General features: G+C 46.7%; 1 protein-coding gene across 50 annotated transcripts in view; it reads left to right on the top strand.

Annotated features, from left to right (window-relative positions):
- MAP4K4 (mitogen-activated protein kinase kinase kinase kinase 4) overlaps positions 1 to 14,126 on the top strand; it is a 143,760-nt gene that overhangs the window by 119,369 nt on the left and 10,265 nt on the right. For 22 of the 50 annotated variants that reach the window (XM_074354552.1, XM_074354564.1, XM_074354548.1 and 19 more), the window contains 9 exons: positions 1,200 to 1,351; positions 1,986 to 2,083; positions 3,773 to 3,948; positions 4,306 to 4,426; positions 5,401 to 5,592; positions 7,570 to 7,687; positions 7,979 to 8,149; positions 9,810 to 9,953; positions 13,717 to 13,851. In XM_074354552.1, the coding sequence (XP_074210653.1) occupies positions 1,200 to 1,351; positions 1,986 to 2,083; positions 3,773 to 3,948; positions 4,306 to 4,426; positions 5,401 to 5,592; positions 7,570 to 7,687; positions 7,979 to 8,149; positions 9,810 to 9,953; positions 13,717 to 13,851 (1,307 nt within the window). The remainder of the gene's footprint in view (positions 1 to 1,199; positions 1,352 to 1,985; positions 2,084 to 3,772; positions 3,949 to 4,305; positions 4,427 to 5,400; positions 5,593 to 7,569; positions 7,688 to 7,978; positions 8,150 to 9,809; positions 9,954 to 13,716; positions 13,852 to 14,126) is intronic. The other 28 variants (XM_074354553.1, XM_074354563.1, XM_074354549.1 and 25 more) reach the window with 3 other exon arrangements.

Below are 14,126 nucleotides of genomic sequence, written 5' to 3'. Positions count from 1 at the left end.
GAGAAAACGCTGTGAAGTCCACTCTCGTGAATAACATCGAGCTGACCCGCAGTGAGAAGAGGGGCTCAGCTCGGTCGTTGTGGCCGTTCTAAAGGGAAGGCCACCTGTCTCTGTGAGTCGAAGGAGCAACGGGGAAGGGAGGTCCTGGAGAGCTGTAGCCCGAGAGAGCTTGTTCTCTAGAGGGCGGTCCCGGGCCTTGGGAGTGGCGCAGAAACCACGCACAGGCCATGGAGAAGGCAGGGGTTGACTTACAGTCTGCAGTAGACTCGTGACTTAACCACATAATGGTAATATTTTCAGGTGCCAGAGCTGTTCTGTTGTATACAATGGCTATGAGCCACACGAGACTACTTAAATTTGAATTTAACTTAATTGAAATTGAGTAAAGATAAACTGAATTTCCTTAGCTGCACTAGCCCCATTTCGGGTGCTTGGTAAGCACGTGCAGCTGGTGGCAGCCCTGTTGCCCGGCTCAGCGTGGAATGTTCCCATCATCTCAGTGAGTTCCAGGGCCCAGGGCCTCAGAGGAGGACGAGGTCGTGAGGCTTGTTCCTGCCTTGATGAGCGTGGAACCTCCGAAGGCAGCCTTGTGTCCGTGGTGCCGCATGTACCATTCGCAGTGAGGTGGATGACAGCCCAGACGCTGCAGGGGTGGACAGCGGGCTTCTCCCGTGCCTGCGTCTGCGCCTTCATTCTTACCTAGGAAACCCGTGTGGTGGTGTGTCCGAGTTGGGGCTGCACCGTGGCCCGTGTTCTTTGTCGCGTCTCCGGCCCAGCTCTTGGACAAGGGAGGGGACTGCATGAGTGTCAGTTGCTGAGAGCAGTGATGGATTGGTGCCGTGAATGGTGTGATTCTGTGTGTAATTATATAGGTGGGTTTTTTTTTATAATAAACTGAGTTTGTAGCTATGAGAGAAATAATGGCACTTCTAGACCGAACAGTAGCATTTCTTCTCACAGCTGATGAAGGTCAGCTAGTGGTGGAATATCTTTCAGCGTTGCTGGTTCGTTAAGATACCTGAGATTGAGTGAATAACATCACTGTAACTTGTGGTGCATTTAACGATCAGTGCTGTTTGCAGGTGGATTTTGTCATTTTTTCCTACATTTCAAAGCCCCCAGTGCACACCGTGCGTGCTTGTGACTTGACTCTGCATCTTGGGATAACGCGTCGGCTGTTCTCTCCTTTTGTCCAACAGCAGCATCGAGCCCCGGCTGCTGTGGGAGAGAGTGGAGAAGCTGGTGCCCAGGCCTGGCAGCGGCAGCTCCTCGGGGTCCAGCAACTCAGGATCCCAGCCCGGCTCCCACCCCGGGTCCCAGAGCGGCTCCGGGGAGCGCTTCAGAGTGAGATGTAGGAGGCCTTTCCTTCTGCCTTCCCTGTGCATCGTGTCGGGCTGTGGTCAGCACAGTTGACCCTGGAACAACATGGGGGTCAGGGCCGTGTGTCACAGCGTCCCAGTGAGGTTCTGATGACACTGACAGTCATCATAACTTTAATAATAAAGAGTTAAGGTTAGAGAGCTTGACATGCAGAGCACTTCATGTGCAGATGTGTGTGTGTGTGTGTGGTGTCTCCATTCTGTAGATTCACGTAACTGCAGGTCAGTGAGATTAGGTAACTTGCCCAAGGTGATCAGCTAAATGTCCAGGCTGAGACTTGCACCCACTCTTTTCAGTATAAACTCCACCAGTGTTGTCATCAACATTGGTTATTTTAACCTATCGTAATAATAGATTAGTGAATATTTCTTCTGCTGTGTCACTGTAGCATAACAAGGCATTGTGGGCACGAGTTAGTGAAGGGTGACGCTGGAGGATTCTTAGGAAGGCGTCAGAAATCCTGGGGTTCAGACTTGCATGTGGGGACCTTGCCCTGAGTGGGGCTGACTAGTGGGCGGTGGGGGGCAGGGCCAGGTGGGGCGGGGTTGCTTCGTAGCACACACTCAGGTGTTGACGTGTCTGCCTCTTGTCTCTGAACTTCACAGCATCGTCCAAATCTGAGGGCTCTCCATCTCAGCGCCTTGAAAATGCAGCAAAAAAGCCTGAAGACAAAAAAGAAGTTTTCAGGCCTCTCAAGCCTGCTGTAAGAATTGCACAAAATCAGTTTTACTTCTTTCAAACTTGTGAGAACTTTCTTTTAAAGCTGTTAGTAACGGGGCCTTGCAGATTTGAGGGGTTACAAGGAAGGCCGTTGTCTCTCACACACCCACAGCCCCTCTATTTGTGTAAAAAATACAAAAGAAAGACAATCTTTTCTGTCTCTTTGCTTATTAGCATCAGTCTTTATGTGTTCTTGATGAGTTGGGCGTTTAAAATACTGGCTTTTAGGATAAGTTTTTTAACATCATCTTCTTAAGCTCCCCTGTGATTTACATCTGCCCTGGGGCACGTGGAGCGGCTGAGGTGACCGGTTCCCGTGCTTCTTGGCCCTCGTTGCCGTGGCCAACCCGTCTGTGCACACTGTGGGTTAAGCCTGCTGGAGTTTGATTTCCCGCTGAACTGATTTCTGTGCCCCCTCCCTCTCTCTGCCGCGCTTCCTGTGCTGTGTCTCCGTCGATGGTGGCTCTCTGGCCCGATGGACCCGCTGTGACTGCAGGGCGAAGTGGTAAGCCCGTCTCTGAACTCTGCTTCCACTGCCACTTCATAAACGTGACACCTGCCCCACGTCATTCCTCCTGCTTCCTCAGCTGCTGCTTTGTTCTTTTCTAGAAGTAAAACACCCTAGACTTTCGCTTCATCTTTTTTAACACTCAGAATTTGCTGCATGCGTTTTTTATTACGAAATATAGCCTTTTAAAACCACTTTTTAAAAAGCCACTGCTGTACTCGTGAGGCTGTTGGCAGGCCTCCAGGCTGGTCCTCCATCACCATTACCTCGGAGTCTCAGGCACAGAGAAAAGCTTGCTCTCAACTCTTTACTTTGAAAATTTTTGAGTGGAAAGATAGATACTTTGGTTGCTGTATGAAAATGTAGAATATAGATAGTAATCACGCTTGGAAGTTATAGTTGAATAATTGAGTCTTAAAAGATCTCAGTACAGAAGAACAGGGAAGATGATGGGTTTCACTCTGGGGCTCCTCCGGCCGACGTGCGTGTTCACGGGGGAGCCGCCTGCCTGCAGCCGCACGCGCTGACCTTCCTCAGTCCCCACACCAAGGGCCTGGCTCACGAGGGTGGCAGGATATGGATGGTCAGTGAAGCTGCTGAGAGCCGAATACAGCGTGACTTCACTCTTAACATTGTAAAGGAATTTAAATTAAGTTCACTTGGAGATTCTTAAAAATAAAAGTTGCAGTTAAAAATAAAAACAAATACTTTAAATCACCCCTGTTGAACTAGAATCTTGATTTCTGGAAAGCCTCCTTTAAAAAAAAACTTTGTCATGGGGGCTGGTGTCTTTATAACAAACTACAAGGCTCTGCACACATTCGTTGATCTCGAACCTCACCTTATAATTGGAAAAAAAATGCTGTCAGCTCATAAGTGGATGTTTTTCTTCGTTTTTTTTTTTATTGGCTGTAAGTTTGAACTACATGCACCATCTTTAACTTTTTAAAATGTTTTCTAGTTTTTGTTCATCTTGTGACTTTTGGGGGTCTTTTTCTGTCCAAAGCTTGAAGAGCTCCCTTTCACACGACCCCAGTAAACACTGTGCAGGACAGTCTCCCAAACCCAGCGCAGCCGCTCCATCCGCAGTTGAGTGGGAGCACCTCTTACCCGTGCCGTCTGCTCCTGCCTCCCTCACCTGGCTCTGTCTGTCCCCCTCGCTAGGATCTGACGGCGCTGGCCAAAGAGCTGCGGGCAGTGGAAGACGTGCGGCCACCACACAAGGTGACAGACTACTCCTCCTCCAGCGAGGAGTCGGGGACGACGGATGAGGAGGACGACGACGTGGAGCAGGAGGGCGCGGAGGAGCCGGGCTCTGGACCGGAGGACCCCCGAGCAGCGTCAGTCCCGCTGTGTTTGCGAGGATGTGTGTCCCCCTCAGCCCTCTTTCCACGTGGAAGCGGGGTTTTCCAAGCCTCTCCTAGGACCTGTGAACACCTAACGTTCCATTGGAGCCAGGAGATGGCCTTATGTCCCCTTCTCTGCCCTGGTGTGCGTGTCTGTGCCTCTGTCCACCACCCTCTGTGTGTCTGTTTTCATTTCTTCACTATAAAAGGGAAATTGCAACTCAGTTACCTCGAGGAAGGTTTATATCTGCAGCCTGATCTCATCTTAGGACTCTGAGAAGGTGAACAATCTAAACGGTGTATCTTCAACTCGTGGGTTATGGCCTTCACTTCCGGACTTTGTCTCGATAGGTCATCTCTGAATTTGAGCAACGGGGAAACGGAGTCCGTGAAAACCATGATTGTCCACGACGACGTGGAAAGCGAACCAGCCATGACCCCGTCCAAGGAGGGCACCCTGATCGTCCGCCAGGTACCCACGTGTCCTCGCTGTCAGAGGCTGAGCTGCTCCTGTAGTCATTAACCCACTGCTCATTCACTCACTCACGCTGTTCCTACATCGTCATCTGTTGTCATGTTAACCAGACCCGAGGGCAGCGTGTCCGGGGTGAGGGAGGCAGGTGTGCTGCGTGTCCCGGAGGCAGCCGGCAGTGTGCCCATCCTGCTCCTCTGCATGGCCCGCACGGCGCCGAGCCCGTAGCTGTGTCCTAGTGCAGGGAAGCACTGAGGGAGAGCCCGGCCTGGGCGGGGCAGCCAGCGGCTCCGCACGCAGCTCCCGGCTCTTGAGTCAGGCAGGGGCCGTCCTGGAGCCAAAGGGTGGGGAGGTCCCCCTTCTGTGCTCAAATGTCAGTCTCCCCCTTGTTGAGTATTATATGTGTCCCACCCAGATGTGCTCAGTTTGGGTTATCAAGTTTTACAACTGTCTGTTCATTTCTTAGCTTAGATGGAAGAAAAGTGATTCGCTTCTCATTCATGTAGAACAGGGCACCTGTCTAGTCCTTTGGACTTTTCCCTGAGTGTCTTTCATGCTGTGGCCTTGCCTTCGGATAGAGAGTGGGAAGGATCTGGTCTGGAAAAGACCAGGATTCAAAGAAGAGACAGGGTACTTTCTAGAGCTTTAGACAGAAAGATTTAAGAAGAAAAGCGGTGGGGGGGGGGAAGCCCGCCAGCGTTTTGATAGGAGCCGCTAGTGTGGCACATGCACCAGACCCGACAGCCAGTGCCTTGAGCACGATGGCTGCCAGGGGAGGTACTCAGTGCTGCTGGCTGAGCTTAGGCACCCGGCGGGGAGGCGGCAGCCACTCCGGCCGATTTCCTCCAGGCTTTTCTTTGGTGACGTAACAGAGTTGAGGAGTCGCACAGCACCGTGAAGGGTCAGGTGTCAGCAGGGCGGTAGGCAGGGTCGGCAGTGCCTGAGCGAGCCCAGTGTGCCTGTTTTCTCTGCAGAGTACAGTTGACCAAAAGCGCGCCAGCCATCATGAGAGCAATGGCTTTGCCGGTCGCATTCACCTCTTGCCAGATCTCTTACAGCAAAGCCATTCCTCCTCCACTTCCTCCACCTCCTCCTCCCCATCCTCCAGCCAGCCGACACCCACCATGTCCCCACAGACACCCCAGGACAAGCTCACTACTAATGAGGTATGTCTTGCACCACAGCTGGCTGCTCTCCCAGGGTAGGACCAGCACGGCCTGGTAGCTAGTTTGCAGAGACCTCCCCACGCCCTCACCTCCCCTGCCCGCCCGCCTTCTTCTGTCACCCCCCTCCCCCCACCCCCAAGTAACATGTTTCAGATCTGCATACAGACCCTAACCCTGGATCAAATTCCCTACAAACTTGCCAGTTCACTGTTTACTTTTCTCTAGATAAATGTAGTTGCATGGCTTTCCTTACTCAGTTTATTTTTCAAAAAGTCTAAATGAAACGGTTGCTGTGTTCTCAGATCCAATATGTATTTGGCATGAAATTCTGGTGGTCATCTGCAGAATCTGCCTTTTTCATTCTATTTATCCAATATATAAAATAGAGAAAAATGTGCTTAAGCAGACTTGGCCTTATCTGGACAGACAGGCACCTCCTTCAGAAAGGACTGTGTGGGGGTTTTGGTTTTTGCTGTGGGTGGGGGGCTTCCTGGTTGGTTACTCTTACTTGTTTTTGCCAACCTTGTTAAAAGGACGTCTCTCCTTGAAATTGATAATCACTCAGTTTAAGAGGCCAAATGCTTTTTGGGGAAACCTAGGAAATTAGGTTGTTAAACAAGAAGGACAAAGGTCTGGGCATGCTTTTAATTTCAGATTTTGCGTGGGAAATCCGTGTATATGTTTGAAGGCTTGGCTCTGGTCTCAGTCTGGGTGCTGGTTGGGGGGACAGGGTTTTGCCCCAAGTGCAGTGACAGTCCACTGTGAGCACCCTGTCCTTAATTAAACAAGTGATCTGATTTCCTGGGAGATTTGGTTTAAATGCATTTGTCTAACGGTTGGAGGGGGGCGGCTACCGGGGGCATGCCGCTTCCACCCGTCAGCGTAGACGCTGAGCTGCTGCCTGCCCACCAGCTCCTGTTCTGGCTCCCTCGTTAGAAAGAATCAGAATACTCCTCTTCCTGCGAGGAGCAGGCGCGAATCACCTGCGTCCAGGGCAGGCTCAGGCATCAGGTTGGCCTCTGTCGGCTGGAGGGGCCTCAGGCTGCGGGCCCGGGTGGGAAGCCCGCTCCCGGGTGGGCTAGGAGGAGGGAGCTCGGAGGGGTGTGGGGAGGCTGCCCCGGAGGGTGACACGGTCCAGGACAGAAGCACCTGGTCAGGTGTGTGCTTTCTCCTCCAGTGACAGGTCCCACCCACACTCACCTTCCTCATGTTTACACTTGGCTCCGTTTTGCTCTGATGTACAGTATTTACAATAACCTCTAACTCACTAAACTGGCAAGTTTATTTTCCTGTTTGTTTTGTTTTTAATTGTCATTACATTTCCACTTAACAATTTGTTTCACTTTCTTTGTGGGGGTTTTTTTTGGGGGGTGGGTCTTAAGTTACATTATTAACCAAAATACTCCTGTTCCTAGAAGAGCAAAAGGATTAGCCTTACTCTGTATCTGCCCTTGTCACCACTGAGCCCGTTTGCTATGGATTTAATGGTGACGCACCCGAAGCGACAGTGGCCAAAGCTTCTGTAGCTTTCTGTCAGGGGGCTCACTTTAAAATTAAACTATATAAAATTCAGATTTGCCAGTATTCCAACATAGATTAATTGGACTTTTAGGGGGCAGGAGAGTAAACTCAGAAATTGGTGAGTTGAGGTCAAGACATTTCAAACCTCCTTTAGCAGTTTTCATTATAAGTATTTACTAAACAGCTGAGGAGTGTGGAGTAGAGATTTGAGTGGTGGCGTGCACATTCCGTCTGAGAGCAGCAGTATATTTCTGAAAGGGGTGGCGCTCTCTGTGGTCCCGGTTAAATGGCCTGTGTTGGTGGTGTGATGTGCACACGCAGGGGCACCTGCAGAGCGTTGCGGGGGGGTTGCGGGGTGGGGCTCTGTACCAGGAAGCAGAGCGGTGCAGAAGTGGGTGGTTTTGTGTTCGTCCTTTTGCTGTCATTGTATTAATACAACTGAAATTTACATTGCAGACTCAGTCCGCTAGTAGCACACTCCAGAAACACAAATCTTCCTCCTCCTTTACACCTTTTATAGACCCCAGATTACTACAGATTTCTCCATCGAGTGGGACTACAGTGACCTCTGTGGGTAAGTAAGGTCACCACACGCAGCTGGGGCACCGCGCACCACTTGCCAGCGGCTTAGGTGCGCACGGTGGTGGTCCACGGGTGCAGACTCAGGACCAGACCCCCACCCCGCTTACATTGCCTTCTCTGCAGTGAGCTACACAGTCGCTTTCCTTTTTCCATGTGCATTTCTTACAAATCTCTTTTCCTTGGCAGTTGGTTATGACGTGAATATTTACTTAGGCGTGGTAGGGGAGGGAGCTGCCCGCTGCCTGCGTGGACAGAGCGTCATTCCAGGTGTGGTGTGTTTCAGTGGGATTTTCCTGTGATGGAATGAGACCAGAGGCCATAAGGCAAGATCCTACCCGGAAGGGCTCAGTGGTCAATGTGAACCCCACCAACACTAGGCCACAGAGCGACACCCCGGAGATCCGCAAGTACAAGAAGAGATTTAACTCCGAGATTCTCTGTGCTGCCCTGTGGGGTAGGTTCCTTCCTACTGCCCTGACCCTTCCGTTGTTGTTCTAAAGGGTGGACTGTCCTCTAGAGATGTACGGTTCTGGACAGTCGGGGGGTGGGGAAGCGTTGCTGCGGGTGTGCTGGAAGGTCCCCTGCCCCGCCCCCCATGGCATCGGGCAGGCACGCACCCGGGCCCGCCCTTGCTTCAGCCGTTAGGCATTGGAGAGAATGACTTGTCTCCATCCTTTCATGCGCAGAGGAAGTGCGAAAGGAGGAGGAGGGCCTTTGATGTGGTCCACATTTACAGGGAGAATGAGGAGATTTGTTGAATTGCTTTCCTTCATAGAATGACACAGTTTTTAGAAATATATAATGAGAATTAGAGGGTAAGACGTGAGCGAGATGTAAGCCAAAACACTGGCAATTTCTGTGTATACGAAGAGGGTTTTCCAGCTCTTCTGAATCTTTACTCATTCTTACTGTAAAATCTTGATTGATGTTTGAATGCTGTTTATTTTTAGAAACGACAAATAGTAGATTTTGCAAGACTCGTATTTTGGGTAGTTATTACACATTGGATAGTTGATACAGACTTTTTCAGTTTCTCAGTATTGAAGAGTGACCAGAAAAATACTGACGTGTTACATGAACTGCGGCTTTGGGCGGGCCCTTCAGCTACACCTCTGTCAGTGTTCTATCCTTTCTTTTCTAAGCTATTTAGAATGACCCGACCTACGTATGTTGGGGGGAAACATTAAAATAATGTCCAAGTAAATCCTACATTGATAGGGAGTTAGTTACAGGCCAACTTCAAAAGTAAAATTATATGAAAATGAATGGAGCGTCGCTTAAGCGTTTGTTTTTTTTTTTTTTTTTGATGATGATAGCCAATTTTTAAGTTGGACAGCTTTTTTCGTAGAATGAAGTCGATAGCCGATGTGCATGATGTTTCTGTTAAAGAGAGCTTCTTTTTTTTGTAAAAATATAATGGCTTGCTGGAAGACCTAAAGTGGAAGGTCCCACGAGTGCTGATTCAAAGGCACGGCGTCACCTAGTCAGCAAAACGTCAGTGTCGTCCGTAGCCGCACTGGCTGTCATGGTTGCCTCTGGCCTCATGGGGCTGTTCACATTTCAGTGAACTACAATAGAAATTTCAGATGCCTAGCTGCACTGGCCACGTTTTACATGCTCAGTAGCCACCTGTGGCCATTGCCTAACAGTGGACATCGCAGTGAAATGTTCTTTGGGCAGGCTCGTCTGTATGGTGCATTCTAAGATCTCAGCTACAAGCAATGGAAGAAGCCACGTGGTTTATTAACCTTCTTCCTCAGGCTGTACGTGTTTTGGGATGCTGATCATGTTTTGGGAGTTATGTATATATACTTTTATGTTAAAGCTCACTACAGATGGGTAATAAATACTCAGGTTTTTACCTTTTCCCCCAAATTCCAGAGGCTTCCATCGTATTTTCTGAAGCTGTACAGAATGACATAGTATGTTCACATCTAAAACTGTCTTGTTAGAGTAACTCTGGGTGGATAGCCCCTGTGCTTTGGTGGAAGAGCAGGTGGGGCAGGTTCACAAGGATGTCTCATTTCCAGATAGGTCATGATACCCTTTCTACGTAGCCAGCCTGTTTGCCAAGCACAGCATCAAATTGTGGCTTTTCTGTGTCCTTGAAATAGGAGTGAATTTGTTGGTGGGTACAGAGAGTGGCCTGATGCTGCTGGACAGAAGTGGCCAAGGGAAGGTGTATCCTCTGATTAACAGAAGACGATTTCAACAGATGGACGTCCTGGAAGGCTTGAATGTCTTGGTGACAATATCTGGTGAGTGTGTTTGGGAAAGCAGGCTTGCGGCACTGCTTAAAAACAGAGTCCTTCCCCACGCGGAACTTGAGTGAGTTCAGTTTGTGAAGTAAGAGCTAAATGAGACCGAGCTGTGGCGTGATTTTACAGTAACGGGACGGGCCGCATCTCCACACTTGACCGGAGCTCCGCCGAGCTAGCTCAGAAGCCCGCACTTCCCACTCCCTGTTGCCCCTGCCCCCCACTTCCTGCCCTCAGCGGCCTGTGGGGTTCAACGTCTGGATGTCCGTCCCCTTCCACAGGACTCTTTCGTGCAAAAGAAGTGTTCTTTGCCATTGATGGTAAAAGGATCCTGTTAGACCTCTTTTTTTTTTTTTTTTTTTTATGTCATTCAACACTTACTCTCTGTTTTTAGAAAGAACATTTTTCTTAGTATAAATTCTATAATATATGTTCATTATAGAAAGTAAGCAACTATTGCAGAAAAGCAAATGGGAGAAATAAATAGTAAAATCGTCCAAAAATAATATCTATTAACTTCAGCTTTTAACTTCCAATCTTTGAAGCATATGCACACTCAAAGTACACACTTAGGAGGGAAATCTGCACAAAAATGGTTATGCAATATTTCAGAGAACCTGCAGAGAATGATAATGAGATAGTAGTGGGCCCCTGTGTACTGACGAGATCGTGAAACAGACATTAGGGTCGCTGTTGTGCATACACTTGGGGTCTGCTCACCCTGGTGACACCCCGTCCTGGGGTTATGTGTGTCTCGTCCATTCTTGTTTGTCCAGCCTTGTAGGCTGTTGTCCCCGTGTCACTAACATTCCTTCCCGAGACCCATTCTGCGTGGCTGCAGGATGTTTCTCTGCATAGATATACTAAAATGTACTCATCTTATGTTGAAAGTCTTTGCATTTATTCTTTTTTTTTTCCCTCTCATGGAAACATTTTTCACTAGTATCTTTGTAGCTCACTTAACCATTGGGCATATGTATCCGTGTTGCATAAGACCATACTTTGCTAATAATCTATCTGTATTATTGCTGGGGTCAGAGAGTGTGCAGAATTGTAAGGCTCGTCTTACAATAACCAGCAGTGATTTGATTTAATTATCTGCTAATGCAAACTTACATATTTATTTATATGTAACAAATTTTTTGCAGTTATTTTAGTCTTCTGATAGGCTTTGGGTTTAAGTAAAGATGTTTGTTGAAATGCAAAAATTTCACCATCTGTCTCATACTTAAATAAGAAGACAACCATTTAAAACTTGAGTGTTGATGAAAAGTAGTTTTTTTTAATTGATCATTTAAAAATTTTTTTTAATTGACATATAGTTATAATGTGTCAGTTTCTGGTGTACAATATAACATCCCAGTTGTACACACACACACACATTTGTTTTTAGATTCTTTTTCACTGAAGGTTATTATAAGATACTGAATACAGTTCCCTGTGCTATACAGTAGAAATTTTTTAATCTATTTTTATATATAGTAGTTAGATGAAAAATGGGTTTTAAAATCAGACGAAAAATAAATTTGCAGTGGCTTTTGCAGAATAGATGTGTTTAATTTTAATGACGTCAGACTTACCAGTTTTCTCTCATGGGTCATGCTTTTGGTGTTATGTCTAAAAAGTCATTGCCAAATCCAAGGAGATTGTATCTAGATTTTCTCCTATGTTAGAGGCTTTATAGCTTTGCATTTCATCTTTAGGTCTTTAATGCACTTTGAGTTGATTTTTTTGTGAGTTTCAAAGTCTGTATAAATTCATTTTCTTTTGCATGTGGATCTCCAGTTCTAGCAATGTTTGTTGAAAAGGCTATCCTTTCTCCTTTGAATTACCTTTTTTTTTGTCAAAGACTAGTTTGTTACATTTGTGTGGGTCTGTTTCTGGATTCTCTGTTTTGTTACATTGACACATCTGTCAGTTCTTTTGCTGATACCACACTATCTTGATTACTTTATAGCAGATCTTGAAGTTGGATGGCATCAGTCCTCCAAATTTGTTCTTTTTTAATATTGTGTTGCCCTTCTGGCTCTTTTGCCATTCCACATAAATTTGAGAATGAGTTTTTCGGTGGGCACAAAATAACTTGCTAGGGTTTTGGTTGGGATTGCATTGAATCTGTCACGTTGGCCAGAACTGCCTTCTTCACAGTGTCAAGTCTTATCCGTGACCATTGAATGTCTACTTAGATCTCCTTTGATTTCTTTGTTCAGAGTTTTGTAGTTTTCCTCATAGAGATTTTGTATAGGCCTATTTTGTTAATAATTACACCATTTTAATTTTTTTAGTGCTGCTGTGGATGGTGCTTCATTTTTAATTTCAAATCCCCAGTTGCTTTTTGCAAGTATGTAGAAAAGCGATGGACGTTTGTATATTAACCTGTGTCTTGCAGCCTTGCTATAATCCCTTACTAGTTCCAGGAATTTTTTTTTTTTTTTTCCAATTCTTTGTGGCATCTTCTACCTAGACAATTATGTTTTCTGCAAACAAAGATAGTTTTATTTCTTCCTTTGCAATCTGCATACCTTTTATTTCCTTTTCTTACTGCATTAGCTGGGACATCCAGTGTGACGTTTAGAAGGAGTGGGGGCAGGGAACATTTGTCCCTTGTTTCCAGTCTCAGGGGGAAAGTGTCTGTTTTCTCGCCATTAGGTATGATATTGGCTGTAAGTTCTTTTGTAGATTTTTTTTTTAATCAAATTGAGCCAGTTCTCCTCTATTCCTGTTTGCTGAGAGTTTTTATCATGAAATGTGTGTTGGGCGTTGTCAGGTTCTTTTTTTGCATCTATTGCTATGATCGTATGATTTTTCTCCTTCAGCTTGCTGACGGGCACTTCTTTTGCTCAAATCATTTTGTTGTTGTTGCTCATAGACGTTTATATATGGGGCAGAAATTGCTGGATCTTAAGTAGGGTGTACGTACATCCTGCTTTAATAGACAAAATGTCAGGCTTTTCAAGGTGGTCCCGACAGTTTACATTAGTTTCTGAAGTTTCTAGTTACTGCACACTTCCCTACTTTCAGTATTATCACTCTGTTTAATTCTAGACACTGATAATGTTAACACCTTGATGTATATCTGAAATTGTATGAATTGTATGAAATTGTATCTCAGTATGGTTTTAATATGCATTCACCATTGAGCAGGTACCTCTGTAATTACGAGTCTGTGCTGTAACTTCTTTTGCCTGCTCCGGTTGCTTGCTCAGTTTTTCTGTTAGGTCATCTCTCTTCTCATTGACTCGTAGGCACTCCTTTCATGTTCTGGATGTTGGTCTTCCATTAGCTCTGGAAGTCCTGCCCGTCTCCAGCTCATGGCTTGCTTTTTGCTGGATCTAGGTCCCTGCGTTGGTTGATTTGCGTAACCCTCTTGTGCTGTCATATGGGAAATAAGTTACTCTAGAGGGTTTTTTGAGAATCAGATGACATAATATATACAAAAGCATCTTAATAAGTTCTGCTGGTTGCCTTGCTGTGCAGTGTCTGTGTTACCCTGTGGTTTATTATTGTCCGTCTGCACAAGTGTGAGCTGCTTATTCTTTTGAAACCTTTTCTTCTAACTCAGGCCTGTACCAGTGACAGTTCTGCAGGTTTTCCAAAGTCCTCCTGAATAGCTCGGATTGAGCTTGTGATGAAACTGGTACAGAATGGTTCCCTTGGGGCGTGTTTACTGTTCATTGACATTTCTTTCAGTTACTGTTACTGTGAGTGATGACATCTACTTTTGAACGTGCCGTAAAGCACTTACTTATGTTTGTTTTGCTAGGCAAAAAGGATAAGTTGCGTGTCTACTATTTGTCCTGGTTAAGAAATAAAATACTTCACAACGACCCGGAAGTCGAGAAGAAGCAGGGCTGGACAACCGTAGGGGATTTGGAAGGATGTGTGCACTATAAAGTTGGTAAGTTCCAAGACGATCATAAGGGTTTTGTTTTTCCAGGATTTAATTAATTGCCCATTTAAAATGTGTTTTAGTCATAAACTTGTTCCTAATATGTGTGGCTCATTTCAGAGGCACCTTCTAATCCCGTGTCTCAGTGAGACTTAAAATGCACCTTTGATCGTAACACAGTCCACACCTGCCGTCCTTGGCCAGGCTCCCTGCTCAGCCCACCTGGTGAGATGTGGTTCCAGGGGACCTCTTTAAGGAAAGCCAGCCGGCCTGGAGTCCTCTGT

Source organism: Camelus bactrianus, chromosome 28 (genome assembly GCF_048773025.1).
Source record: "Camelus bactrianus isolate YW-2024 breed Bactrian camel chromosome 28, ASM4877302v1, whole genome shotgun sequence".
Taxonomy (NCBI): domain Eukaryota; kingdom Metazoa; phylum Chordata; class Mammalia; order Artiodactyla; family Camelidae; genus Camelus; species Camelus bactrianus.
Note: the sequence above shows the minus strand (reverse complement) of the source record. Positions and strands in the feature narration are given on the sequence as shown.